This window comes from Cyrtonyx montezumae, unplaced genomic scaffold (assembly GCF_038088225.1).
Source record: "Cyrtonyx montezumae isolate F1298 unplaced genomic scaffold, pur_monq_1.0 scaffold_3, whole genome shotgun sequence".
Taxonomy (NCBI): Eukaryota; Metazoa; Chordata; class Aves; order Galliformes; family Odontophoridae; genus Cyrtonyx; species Cyrtonyx montezumae.
The window spans coordinates 402,760-416,803 of NW_027072034.1; the positions used below are offsets into that span (position 1 = coordinate 402,760).

Below are 14,044 nucleotides of genomic sequence, written 5' to 3' on the forward strand. Positions count from 1 at the left end.
CTGTGGGGCCCCTTAATATGCAACTAAAACATTTTTTATGATTATTATGCAGTTTCAGGTTACTGCCCACTAACACTGAGCCCCAAGGGGTAACAGAGGAGTATCATTTTATCTGTTGAAATGATGAATCTAGTATAGATACGTTACAATTTCCCTAGAGAGAGTTAAAAAGAAAAGTACATGGTGGAAACTAACAATATGACATGCTCATATTTTTGTGCATTCTTAGGAAAAGCCTTCAGTAGTAGACCAAGGGCAGAGTTCTTACCATTTGAATCTAGCTATGACATTTACTGATTCAATATCTTGATTAAAAAACCCAAATAGTCAGAACCACTTAAGCATAATAAGAATATTTCTCCAGTACTTCACAGTACTGGTTTACAACAAAATCCACCACTTGCTGTCACCTGTTGCAGTACTTTTGGGTGCGAAAGGAGCAGCATGAATTCATTTCCAGTACTGCTAAGGGCAATCCAAAACCATAGGAATGACATATTCTGATGATGTGTTTTGTAAAGCACGGACAAAATCACAACATGCTTTACAGATAAGAGCACAAATCTGCTGCTCTGAAGATGGCTCAGAGCCTCCTGTGCAAATGCAGAAGTATGCTGTGAGGTTCAGGGAGCAGGGACTGCTGCCTCTCTGTGCTTAAAATAGCAGAATGATTGAAGCCAGGCATGCTGCCGATCCTTTCCTCTTCAGAGGGGGGGATTTTCACAGCTTCTCCTTGCCTTGGTTAGGAACTAAGATGGTGAGTGAAAGATGTTTGCCATTTAAAAGGTGAATGTTTCAGCTGTACTCCTCTGAAACACATCTCCCAGGTGTTTTTCATGCTTCTTGTTGTCTGTAATGTAGGACTGTGAATAGCTACCAGAGGTGAGCCCTAAACACATCTTTCTAATGCTGGTGTGCAGCAGGGCTGAGAACAGCTTCCTTAAGCAAATCTCGTAACATACAGTATTATTTTGAATAATGTGGAACTTTAGTTGGCTTTAGTTCTAAGGAGCCCTCAGGGGACAGGAGGTCCTCACGAGGTGAAATCTCCCTCCGGGATGGTGTTCTCTGTATAAATACACACTCAGTTCACATCCATGCTATGGCTTGGCCAAGTTCCGTGTGAGGATGGATTTCAGTATCCTACAAGGCTAGTGGTGCCTGGTGAAGACTTTTCCTTTCCTTGCTCTTGATGTAGCTTCAGAGAGCTGCTCGCACCTCCCTCTGGATGCAGAACCATAGAATGGCTTGGGTTGGAAGGGACCTTAAAAGCCCACCCAGTTCCAACCCTGTGCCGTGGGCAGGGTTGCCAACCACTAGCTCAGGCTGCCCTGATGTATGCTGGCAAGTAGCTGCTGAGAAAGAAAAACACAGCATTAAAAATTCCCTTAATTGCATTCTGCTGTATTTGTGCACTTGATAATAGCTGGTAGTGACTATTTCAGAATATTTTAATTCCATGTTTGTTTGTTTGTTTGTTTTCCTGACACTTTAGCCCTTGTAAAGATGCTTTAAGCTAAAGTGTTTCGCCATGAGGCTGAAGTTTTGTTTAGAGCATACTGCAGATTTATTTTTTTTTCCCATGGTGTTTTGCAAAAACTGATTCTGATTTTTGTGTTGGAAACAGAGCTCGGCAGGAAAGAGCAATAACTTCAGCTCCTCTGGGCAGGACTCCTTCTGAAAGATGTCATGCGTTAGCGTGTTGGTTTTATCTTTATCTTGTCAAAACAAACCATTGTTGGGCACGCTTATTTGCATTCTCAGCAGGAAAGCAAGGTGAATAATTTAATTGCAGCAGCCGCTGCCACGTGACTGGGGCGAGGACCATCAGAGCTGCCTCCTGTGCACCAGGAGACCTGGGAGGGGAATGGAAACTTACAGGAGTGATGTGAAATTTCTTGCATCTCTTCCTTTAACCCGAGGAAGATCTCTCAGTGGAGCTCCATCCGTGTTCTTTCGCTTTACACGCGATCTTCTGATGTGGAGCGAGGCAAAGGGGGGAGCGAGCCCATGAGAAAGGCGAGAGCGAGGGAGTGGGGAGGGTGGTGGGAAAACCGCACAGCCAGCCACGGGGCTACTCGCATCCCGAGGCTGAACTGCCCCTGGCACATGAGAGAGTCTGGCTGCAGGGAAAGGGGAGTGGAAATTTACAGCTGCTTTGAGTGCGTGTGCTTGTGTGTGTGTGTGTGTGTGTGTGTGTGTGTGCATGCTCAGGCGCTCATTGGTGCTCACGCTTTTCCAGAGGGTAACAGTTGCTCCGCGGAAGAAGAACGAGAGGCTGAATTCTGGAATCTGCTTTCTCCACCACGTGTCAAGGAGAAGGAAAAGCTGACATTACATGGGAGATAACTGAAAGCCCCCCCGACTGGCCATGCTGGCAGAGAGCTGTCTTCAGCACCTCGCCATGGTGCCGCGCTGTGCTGCCTAGGCAAGCCTGGACCCTGCTGCACGCAGTAAGTACCGGCCGAGATCATCTCCTCCGAATTACATAAAGTTAAGTAATTGGACAGAACTTTCTTTTTCTACTTAGCAATAGCATTTCCCTCATAAACCACTCATTTATGTATTCTCTATAGTTACGCCGTTAGCTTTTTATAGCTTTGTAAACTGTGTTACCGGGAGTGGCTTTTAAAAGAAGGCAATCCTAAACAATACGCCTTCTGTTACATAAGGGACTGGCTCGGTGGCCAAACCCTCTGTGTCCATGGAATATCTCTGGAAATGGGTGTATTTACAGTGTGGTTTCCAAAAATAAAATATCTGCAATATATCATTGCTCTTGCTCCTCTCTGCGGACTGCCTGCAGCTGCGAGCTCGTTCCCGAGATGCAGAGGAATGAGAGCACAGGCACTTGCATAAGAAACTCAGGAGCTGCTAGGGATGAATGTAAGATGAGCGTGTGTGTGAATTGTCACAAGAAACTGCATATGTAAATCAGCCATCTCGCTATTTATAGCCAATAGGTCTTGTCAACCTGAAATTCTGATTTCATGAAATGGGCTATTCGTGGGGAGGTTTTTAGCGAGGCAGAACTTTCACTGAGCTTAATGGAACTTTTTAGGAACAAATACTCTTTCTTGGAATAATTATAGCAGTAATGTGAAATTACTGCTACAGTGAATTATTTCCACATTTTCTGAAACTACAGAAGTAGCACATCAGGCTTGCTGAAGATACAGTTAACTTTATGCTGTATAGAGTAGTAACTCAGTAATATTGAAGAAAAAGAAATGTAGTGTTAATGTTCTTCACTGATGGGTTTAGAGGAAGTCCTGTTCCCTCTTGGCCACTGCCTATGTTATTTAAATTATGTTACCAGTTTCCTTTATTCCTACAGTTATTACTATGATTAGAAATGGAAATTTAACTTGGTTTCCTTTTTACCTTAAGTAAATGAAAAGCTGTTAAGAGCTGTTATATTAGAATTGTATGTACCTCAGAGACATCGGTTAAGTGATCTCTTTCTGCACAATTGAGCTTATGGGACTTTTGCTGTAGACTATAGTTAGGCATGGGCTTGAATTCTTAATTTTTCAGATTTGAAAGACTTCATGTTGACAAATGGAGAAAAGCATCCAAATATTCATACCTAATCAATCCTGCTGATTTTAGTGGCTGTGAAATCTACTGGTTTCTAATCTTTATAGTTTATTCAAGATAAAATAATAACCTGATACTTCTAGTTAGTCTGTTAGTGTTAGTGGGAGAGTCTGTGTGATACAAGAATAGTTGAGGAAGGTACGAGTGTGGTAATCCAGGATGCAATTTTTGTGTGGTTTTAGAACCTGAATGTTAGCTGGCACTGATGTGTACAAACATTATTTTATTAAATATTTTATAATAATAGGTATGTTAGCACAGAATTTGTTGCAGTAAAAGGAAAGCTGCAGTGACTGCTTGAGTAGCCCCGTCCCTCTGTATCCCTTCCATCCCCACTGTCCCCTCTTGTGTAGGCACAGGTCTTTGTAAGCCTGGAAACCTGTTCTAATGTTTTGGGTTTTTTTTCCCACTGGGCTTTTTTTTTTTTTTTGTTCCCTGATGTGGCTCACCACGTGGCCCAGCAAACAGCTACACCAGTCCAGCAGAGGTGGTGGGGAAGGGCTGTGAGTAGACATACAGTAGGATGGCACTGTCACCAAACAAAGGGCTTATAAAACTGCAGCCTCAGAGACCTGACAGCCATCCAGAGTTTGAAAGACTATATTATATTTTTGTTCTTCATTGAATGGGCATTCAGATACTCAACTGAAAATGAAATTATTGCTTTCTCTGATTGCTGCATCACAGCATTGCAGTGAAGCATCACTGTGAGTGCCTTCAGTTTTGCACTAATGAACAACTACATTATACTATTAATATTATTTTATGATTATTCTAGAGGGGTAGGCATATTAAGGGCTAATTAAGTAGTAAGCATTACTGCAAGGTTTTGTACGTTTCAGGTGAAGTTGCAGCCTCCTCTGTACCAGGAAGGAGCTTTAAAGACTTGAAATGCAACAAGTAGCCAAAAGTAGATGGCTTATTGATAAATGTCTGAGTTTTTAGAATAATTTTTTGGAGCAGACAGCATTCATTCAGCCTTTCCTCAAAACTGTCCTCTCTTCTTTTAATCCATTGTTTGATTTGCAGTGTACCTTGCAAAATCTGTAACTTGCTGAAAATTTTCAAGAGAAGTTACTTGGGTAGGTCTGTTTCCTTATGCCTGCCAAATGTAACGTGGATCATGTGAAAGGACTGCACAGACTTGTCCAGGTGATCAGAAGTTTTCTATTTCCTGGTTTGAATTCCTGATTCTAATTGCAACAACTTTCTCAAATATTGTGGCAGGAAGACATGAAGGGAGAATAAAGTATCTCTTTCATTATATAGAGACTGATTGGGCAAAATTACCAAGCAAGTGTGCTAATTTAGGCCTAAAATATATGGCTTTTAGGCTTACTAATGTGAATGAAAAATGAAAACCTTTTTTTCAAAAGAAGGTCTCACTCATACTGAATTACTGAAATGCTTTTATTCTGGTAAATAAGTAGTTGAAGGTTGGGAGCTAAGAAAAGAGTAATGGAAGATACTAGAGGGAGGGAAATTATTCACTCATTCATTGTTGACTATCTGAGAAGAATGCACTGATGGAATCACATGCTGTCATTCTTGCCTTTGTGGGCAGGAGGTGTTTGTTTTTGAACTACTTAACTGAGCCACATTATAGTGGGATCGGCTGATGAATAGAGTCGTGTTGCTGTCTGCATTTTTCCTTCATTTTCTTAAAAGATAGGCTGTGCTGTAATCTTTTAAGAAAGTATTTGATAAAGAACAAAGAACTTGGGGAAAGTGCCTGTAAATAGAACTAGATCTCATAGTGTGCTTCATAGCTGGTCTGAAGAGCTCACATTGCACTGATTTTATTCCCTTTGTTAGCAGATAAACTGACAGAAGAGATTCTGAAGACTGATAAAGCATAGGCTTTAGTGCCAAATGATCTAGGATTCATTCCTGGCACAGACACTGATTTTTTTATTTTATTTTTTTTTAATGTGGGCTTTGGTAGGTGTTCTCATCGGCCTGTGCTTCAGCTTTTCCCTTTGCAGAGGGAGGGGAGTAACACTATTCACACAGCATTTTGGGAGAGTGTTTTCCATCTTACTTAAGTACTTGCAGAGTTGGAGGCCTCTGAAGGAAGGCATGTTCTGAGTATAAAGGGATGTTATCTCTGTCAGGCTACCGGATATCCTTAGAGCTCACTTCTTGTAAACCTCATGTGCCTCTGGATTCAATTTACTGCTTTGGAGTATGTGAAATACTTTTTTTTCTTTAGACTTGAACGGATACAGCTAGACATGCAGAAAGTGTTGCTTTAAAATTGTCTTTTGGTTCTTTTGTCACTTACCTAAAATAAAATCAGTCCTTTTGTTTCCCCCCACAAACAAGCAATGCTTGAAAGTATTTATGTAAAGGTAAGGCTCATAAAAAGTGTTGGACTCTCCAGCACTGAAGTCTGCAATGTTCTGTTTATACTGATGGCAACAGCAGACTTTGAAAACTGTAATTCCTTGTGTGGTGCTGCCAGGACATTTCCTCTGTGAATGGGAGAGAGACTCTCAGAGGCTGTGAGAGTCAGGCTGGTGAGAAAACAGCTGTTTCTTTTGTTAACTTTGTAAGCTTCTCACAAGAGTACTGATGAAACATCATCCCGACTGATGTTTTTTAAGTTGGCTTTCCCCTATTAGGAATTCAGAAATTACTACAATGCATTTTTGATGTTATAAAAACATATGCTGCTGAATAACCATTAATTGGAAAATGTTTTCCTAGAAAGCAGGAAAGAAAGGGGCTTATTCAGCTCTGTCCCTCGGTGCCAGACAACAGTGTCAAAAATTTATGAACAGATGCTGTGTAGTGTGCCTGTTAAAGTAAGTTATTTCAAAATCTCAAAGCTCCACTGGTTAGAAACCTATACATTTTTAGCTTTAGTTTATTCATTGGTGGTTTACAGCCATTTGCTTGTGTACAAATAGTGTATTATTATTATTATTATTTTCTCTGAAATAGCTTCTTTGTATTCTTCTTCTAAGCTTACTCTGATTTTATTTGACTTGGATGTTCACTTGTGTACAGTATTCCTCAAGAGATTTTGTCAAAACTTTGTACAAAAACGTGTATGCTTTTGTATTTCTATTCGAGATCACTTCCTTAATTCATCACAGATTTCTATTTGTTTTTATCTCATCTGTAAAATATGTATGTAGTGACCAGGTATCTGTCTTTGTTATTTCTCAGGATAGATATCTTGAAGGAGGTATTCATTTGTCCTTCTATTGTATGTTGTCTGATACTTTTTATTTTGACTTTTTATTCCATTTCCATTTTTCCAATCCTATAGGCTGTCTGATTTCTCAGGCAATGGTATTTCAGTCTTTCTTGGTACTTATGGTGTCTTCCTATTGTGAGTCATCAGAGTTTTTTTGGTAGGGCTTCAAATCCCATGTCTCTGTAAATACGGTCCTACTGCAGAATTGCTGTTGCCTTCTCAGAGGATCAGTCTCCACTTACATGGTAATTTTCCTTCAGCTGGTTTATTTTTTTTATTCAATTTAATATCCTTTCATGTCAGACATGTGGGATCTACTCTATTTTCTTTGCCTTGTACTTCATTAATAAGAAATTGCAGAGCTACATCTGATAAGCCTTCATTGCATTCTTTTTTGTTCTCATTCATCTTTGTATTTCAGTTATTTTCAGACTGACTTCTTTAAGAAACAAATCTTTTCATGGTCACACCATCCATCTCTGATCTTAGGTCACACCATCCATCTCTCATCCCACTTCTCTTCCCACGGCAACTTTTGAACTTTTTAACCAGTTTTGAGCAACTCTGACAGAGAGAGAGATGTTTTTAAAGTACCGAGTTCTGAAGAACGAAGTGAAAATAAGGTATGAGGAGAATAGGGAATTTAAACCAGATTAGTGCTTCTACTGATGAAAAAAGCTTCAAATTTAAAGTTCTGGAGCAGAGAACTGGTAGAAGGAGTAGAATGGGGCAGAAGCGTTGCAGCTGCAGATTCATCCTTAGCCAGAGCTCATGCTTTTGTAGGTGCTAGAGAATCCACTCACGAGAAACAAATCTGAAGGAGGGGAGCCCTTGTTTTGCACTGTGCCCTATGAAATAGTTGGCCTTAAGACTAAGTGGTACAACTTCCAAATCTTGGTAAAGTGATTTTACCACCTCTTGCTTCTGTCTGTATTTGTGAATAGTGTATGCCCCCTAGGACACTCCAGTGGGGGAAAACCAAAGGGTTTTGAATGTGACAGTAACCTGCAGTTGCCAGTATTATCTAAGTGATGGGTCATCTATTTCCAGATGCTGATGGGTTAAAAAACATGTCCTAAAGCTAAGTCAGTTCCTTGATGCACATCTGGGACTCTTTTAATGGCCATTATTCTCCTTTTTCTCTGTACTTCCCTCCACATATAGTGGATGCTTCGCTTTGTGTGTAAGACTGATAAATGAAGTGAAACAGAGACTTGGCTCTGCTCAGCAGGGGGATGAACTAGGCAGTCTCTCGAGTCCCTTCCTGCCACATTTTCAGCAATTTTTGCCATTGTGATCGGAACAGTGGTAGGATATGAAGTGAAATGCTCAGTTATCACTCAGCAGTGCTGTGGTGTCTCAGTGATAAGATGAACTACAGTAGAGAAAAAGTGCTAGCCAGGCTACTGGACTGTAGCAAAATTAGTTATTATTTACATACTCTAGACAGCTATGCAGGTTACTTCTTTGGGGGTATAGCAAAAAGCATACTTGTAGTTCATAGTCAATATGTCACTTAGAAAATCAGATTTATTTTTTTAAATCTCATGATTTTTAACTCGTGACTGTTTCAATGTAAAAATCAAATTGTCTGCCCCTTTGCTTTTCCTTGTGTAGTGACCTCTGAAAGGAGAAGATGAAAGGATGTCTGTAGCAGTCTGAACAGCCCTACCACACCTTGATTGTATTTTTTCTAAAATGCAGCCTGCCTGGTTCAGCTCACCAGATGTGAGATCACTCAGATCTTCACATCCTCACGCTTTATCTATGCAATTAATGACAGTTTGCAGAATCAGTCCCTTCTGTGTGTTCTGATGTATTAAGCTAATGGCAGAATGTGTGAGGTTACAGGATGCTTGGTGTTTGCTAGCAGCTTTCAAACAAAATAATACTGCCTTTGCCTGTTAAGATGAAGTAAGCTAAGTGATGGGAGGCACAGCCTTTTCCAGTGCTTGTATATAGCTGAACATTCCCAAATGAGTTAGTCATGAGTATACCCAGTATTCAGTCTTGCACATTGGCAAGTTGAGGTGTGACTGTGCTCTGTTGCTAGTCAGAGGGTGCTGCCAAAAATCACACTTTTGAGCTCTTTGGGAGCAGCACTGAGCGCTCATTTTGACTCCTTCGTTGAGAGCTCAGCCAAGTATTGAAGGTTATGTAGCCAAAACTGCAAAAATGAAAATTAGTTTGAACCAAGTCATGAGGCTCTTGTAAATGGAAATCTGAAGGAGGAGAGCTTTCAGAACTTGAACATGAGAATATTTCTGAAAAACTGACCTAGCAACGATTGAGAAGCTATCACAAATTCATCTACTCTTGACATTATTAAGGAACTCATGGTTTAAATGCGACATTTAGAAGTATTTCCTTTGTGTCATAGGAACTGTTCTTGTAAAGATAATCAGCAAATATTTTGAAATGTTTTTAATAAGATGTTAGGACAGCATCCGAATAGCTGCTTTTGTTTTTGTTTTTTAAATATTGCTCTCTTGTTTGAATTTTGTGCTTGACTATTTATGTGGTTACTATTTACATTTCTAATAGAATGTCTATGTGGTCTGGACATTAGCTCCATAGGATGTATTGGAGTTATTAATGTATGGACGTATGGAACAGGTGGGATCATACTTCCTGATGGACTCTGAAGTTTATCAGCAGTAACAACAAAACATGAGAAGCGTTGGTTGGGACAATGCTGTTGTGATTTTTGTATGATATATTGCCCTCATTTAATTCCCTACATTAAAACATTCTGTATAAAGTTTTTTTTTTTTAATTGTATGAATTGAAAAGGAACAAGGAAGTGTAAGTGATTTGTTTATATATTTGTGCTGTGCTAATCTGTGAAATATGTGTGAGGAGGGTTGGTGATGATGGTTGTCTTCTGTTGTGGAAAGAGATGAAAAATGCTCATATTTTTTTTTCTTTTTTTCTCTCCATGTTGTACAAACTGGGATGCAGAGTGGTGCTATGCTCTCCCTATAAAGTATTTCTTGGCTTAACCAGAGTACATTCCCATCCTTAGTCTTTCTGTTGACTTCAGTAGGTCTTTGTATTAGACTCTCAGAAAAAAACCATGGGAGTTTGCAACTTAATGGTTTATAGGATCCTAAGCTAAGCTACTTTGTTTCTTTCATGTATAAATACAGTGATTTGGTATTTGCCTTTCCAGCCATACAGAGAAGGAATGTCTTAAATTAAATGAGCAAACATATTTTCACTCAAATGCTTGATCTTTCATTAAATGTCATGAAAACGTTTGTGCCCACATTTGGGCCTAATACTCTGTTTCTGATTTAATTCAGGCAGTGTTTTTACGTAAGTGAGGTCTGACCTGCAGGCTGATGGATTCTTCAAGTCTGTCAGACTTAAGGAGTTAGCCCAAGTCATATCAAAACCCTCTAGACTGAAAACGTAAAGGCAGCTGAAGAAGAATGAGTGATGGCTGATAAGCTGCATCCTTATTGTGCAGTGTTTTAAACAAAAGATGCTTTTGGCATGTGGGAGTATAAAGTTAGTTACTCTGCATCACAGTGAACTGATAACATTTTTAAGAAACCAGTATCAGAAACTTAGTGGAACCAGCAAGGTACTCGCTGTAGATAAAGTGTTTGACATATGCGTACAGATCCAACTGTAGCACTGAAGTGTATGTATGAGGCTTTCAGAAGCATCCAGCTTCTGTACAGGTGCTGAGTTGTTGCTTTCCACATGCTAACAGTGGCTATTCAGTTCCCAATGAGCTTGAAATAAGTGTATGTGAGAATTTCTGGTGTTTAGTTGAAGCAGAATGAAGTGCCTGAGGCATCTTGTTTGTAATGTCTTTTTGTGTTTTTATTGCCTTTTTGTATAGACCTTAAAAATTATTTTTTTCTCATTTGATTTAGGCATTCCTCTTCCACACTGAAAGAAGAAATCCAGGTGGAGGAAAAAAACATGCCTTTGTTTAGTAAATCACACAAAAATCCTGCTGAGATTGTGAAAATTCTGAAGGAAAACATGGCCATATTGGAAAAACAAGAAAAAAAAACAGACAAGGTATGAGGTAATGTTGTAGAAGACTGATAAGGTTTTTATGATGAGGAAACAGCAGAATAAAGGGAGTGAAATTGTGTTCACTCACTCCCCTGCTTCTGCAAGCACTTGCACGCATAAATAGCTTTATGTTTGAACAGTTCTACTAAAATCAGTGAGCTTTTGCTAAATACAGGACAACAGATCGGATCATAGACTAGAATCATACAGTGGTTTGGGATGGAAGGGACCTCTAAGATCATGTAGTTCCAACCCCCTGCTATAGGCAGGGACACCTCCCACTAGACCAGGTTGCTCACAGCCCCATTCAGCCTGGCCTTGAACTCCTCCAGAGAGGGGGCATCCACAGCCTTGCTGAGCAGCCTGTTCCAGTGTCTCACCACCCTCACAATAAAGAATTTCTTCCTCATCTTGGGGTCAGAAAAAAAATGTTGAGGTCCAGGAGCCTCATCCAAAATGAGGGTTGATGTACTACTTTGAATAGAAATGTGTCTAACAAAACAGCATCAAAGACTATAAGAAGCTATTCTACTGTTAATTGGTCTAGCGGAGTAACAAATGAGACTGCCAGTTAATAGCTACCCAGAGGCAAAACTTAATTCTGATAAATGTTCATATAAAGCACCAAACCTGTATGTATTCACATATATATGCAGTCTCACTGTATCAGTCTTTTCTAACCTTTGATGTGTGTTTTGTAAATGTGCTCTGCTACTTCATAATCTAATTGTAGTGATAGATTTTTGCTAATATTATTGCTCTCCTTTAACTCTGTGACACTGACCTGAGTTATTTTCACTGCTCTTCCAGTGACCAGTTAGGTATTCACACAACATAGAAAATGATTTTAATTAACAACAACCTAATTGTTAGAACCGCGTGACAGTGAAACAGAAGTAGCTGGTAAGTTACATTAACACAGTTCTTAATGCAGCTAATGTTTGTATTTGCACATCGTGCTTCTCCCACTTTTAGCAGGAGTATTGTGTTAGAATGAGCTAAAACCAAAAGGTAACCACAGTTGCCGTTGTGTCTAAGCAAAATTCTCTGGTTACTTTCAGGTTCAAAGCAAGTAGCTCAGTGTGCTAATTATGTAGCATGAGTCACATGAATTTCAGCGAGGCCTTTGGTATTTGATGTCTCAAGCTGAAATACCTTCAGTTAACTGTAAAGCACTAAGAAAATTTGGCTCTGAATTAAATAAGTCAGCAGCGTCTGTGCTCCCCAGCTGACTTCATCCTTCAGAACTTGAGTGAAGCAGACACTCAAAGCAGAGCCTCTAGACTTGGGTTGGTTTTTGTTTGCTTGTTCGTTTGCTTTGCACCATGATTCCTCCAAGTTGTGGTTTTAAGGAGTTTTGACTTTGAGCTGTTTTGTTTATTTGGATGTCAGTGACAAAGTAGCAGAAATTCAGACTTCTTAGAAAATGGAGAGCTCAGTGTAAGGTTTTTATTGAAGTCCAAATATCTGGCGTGTGTTTTCCTCACAAAGCAAAAGATATGGGAGATTTTCCCCAGCTGACAAGGATGGAAACAGCTTGTGAGTTTACTAACAGTGCTTATTTTACATTTGATTGAATGGAATATGGATAGGCCATTGTAAAAATCTGAAAACCCTTATCTGGCAGTCTCCTCAACTGCCAGTTCTGTGAATTATGTTAATGTGGACTATCCTATGTTATCAACCCTTTGGCGGCCAGCTTAATTCACAAGTTCGTGCTGTTTTCAGCCTGCATACCTCACCATGGTTGTGCCTTTACGTGTGGCTGTACATGGCCAGCGTGGGGGGCTGTCCTTGTCTCCCTGCCACACAGTACACACATCATTTTTCTCTGTGTTAACAGGGAAGGAGGCTACATGTCGGTGTTCTCTGACATAGTTGATCTTGATTGTGTGGAGGCTGTTGCTGTTGTAAATGGGGTGACAGAATTACTGGAGGAGGAGATAGAGGGCGAACAAAGCAATCTCTTCAGCATCAAAGCAGAAAGTCAAGAAAGCTGTTCTGTATTGGACAGCATTTACACATATGCTTACATGGCTTGTTGAATCAGGTCTTTGCACTCACATGCGGAGGAAGCACAAAGGATTTTTCTCCCTTTGGAAGGGAAGATCAGTAGTGCTACTATTCATCTGAAGTGTTGCACTGAGCTGCTCTGAAATAGAATCACAGAATCATAGAGTGGCTTGGGTTGGGTGGGACCCCCAGGATCATCAAGTTCCAACCCCCCTGCCACAGACATGGCCACCACATCTGGTACTAGGCCAGTTTGCCCAGGGCCTCATCCATCCTGCCTGCCAAATATGTCTTGCGTGCTAAAGAAAGAAGCCTGGTTAGTGGTACTGAAGATAAATCATAAGGAAATACTTTCAGTACCTGTGGCAGTGATAAATTTAAAATGGGTGAGGCAAGTAATTTTTCCTGAAGTAGTCACCATCATGTCTCTTATTAAATATACAAGGTTTGTGGGCTCAGCAGACCTGTGTTTGAATGTTAGATGTGTTCTGAATTGGAGGAGAAAAGATAATGGTGACACCTTCAGTGGTGCCTAAGTTTTTGAAATTTACTCAGGCCATACTAATGAAATAATGTGTTGATTTTTTTTCATGAGTGTGGTTATATAAATTTAATTTAAAAAGCAATGCAAAATAAAGGCAAAAAGTACAGTATTGCACTCTGTTCTGCAGAAACTTGCAAGATATAGAAATTTACCTCTGGTTTGTGTTCCAGAGGGAGATAAAATGTCTTACACTTTCATGAAAGTGCGCAGAATACTGTCCCCTGCAAGAGCCACAGATGGTTGATTCCCCAGAACTGCACAGAAGTTTTGGACCCTGTGGGTGTTTGTGGATTGAGACTCTTGCTTTTCTCTCAGATTTCTGTCTCCTTGTTATCAGTTACGTGAATTGGAGAGCTATTTTGTCTTCTTGTAAAACTGGGGTTCCTAGGACTTGTAGGAGTACCACTAACAGTATCTCTGATTTTGTGTGCTTGCAAAATCCCTTCCAACTAGAACTTGCCTCAGATGCTTAAACCGGGTTTATCTTGTGACAGCTTAGCTGTCAATGTAGTACAACAAATGTAGCTTGTGGGCTGAGACAGCTAAAAGCTGCTAATATGCTCAGAATTGGCAAAGAGTGGCAAAGTCTAAATAACTGCAAACCTGAGGGAGATCCCCCTCATTATATTTCCTGAGCTGAGAACCTT

The 14,044-nt window shown here is 40.1% G+C and overlaps 1 protein-coding gene across 4 annotated transcripts in view; it reads left to right on the plus strand.

Annotated features, from left to right (window-relative positions):
- Positions 1-1,868: 1,868 nt before the first annotated feature.
- The window catches only part of CAB39L (calcium binding protein 39 like), a 46,231-nt gene continuing 34,055 nt past the window's right edge, over positions 1,869-14,044 (plus strand). Inside the window, exons 1-4 of one of the 4 annotated variants that reach the window (XM_065743949.1) lie at positions 2,826-2,889; positions 4,024-4,107; positions 10,391-10,394; positions 10,693-10,843. In XM_065743949.1, the coding sequence (XP_065600021.1) occupies positions 2,826-2,889; positions 4,024-4,107; positions 10,391-10,394; positions 10,693-10,843 (303 nt within the window). Of the gene's footprint in view, positions 2,020-2,079; positions 2,169-2,242; positions 2,454-2,799; positions 2,890-4,023; positions 4,108-10,390; positions 10,395-10,692; positions 10,844-14,044 lie in introns of those variants that run through there. The other 3 variants (XM_065743947.1, XM_065743948.1, XM_065743946.1) reach the window with 3 other exon arrangements.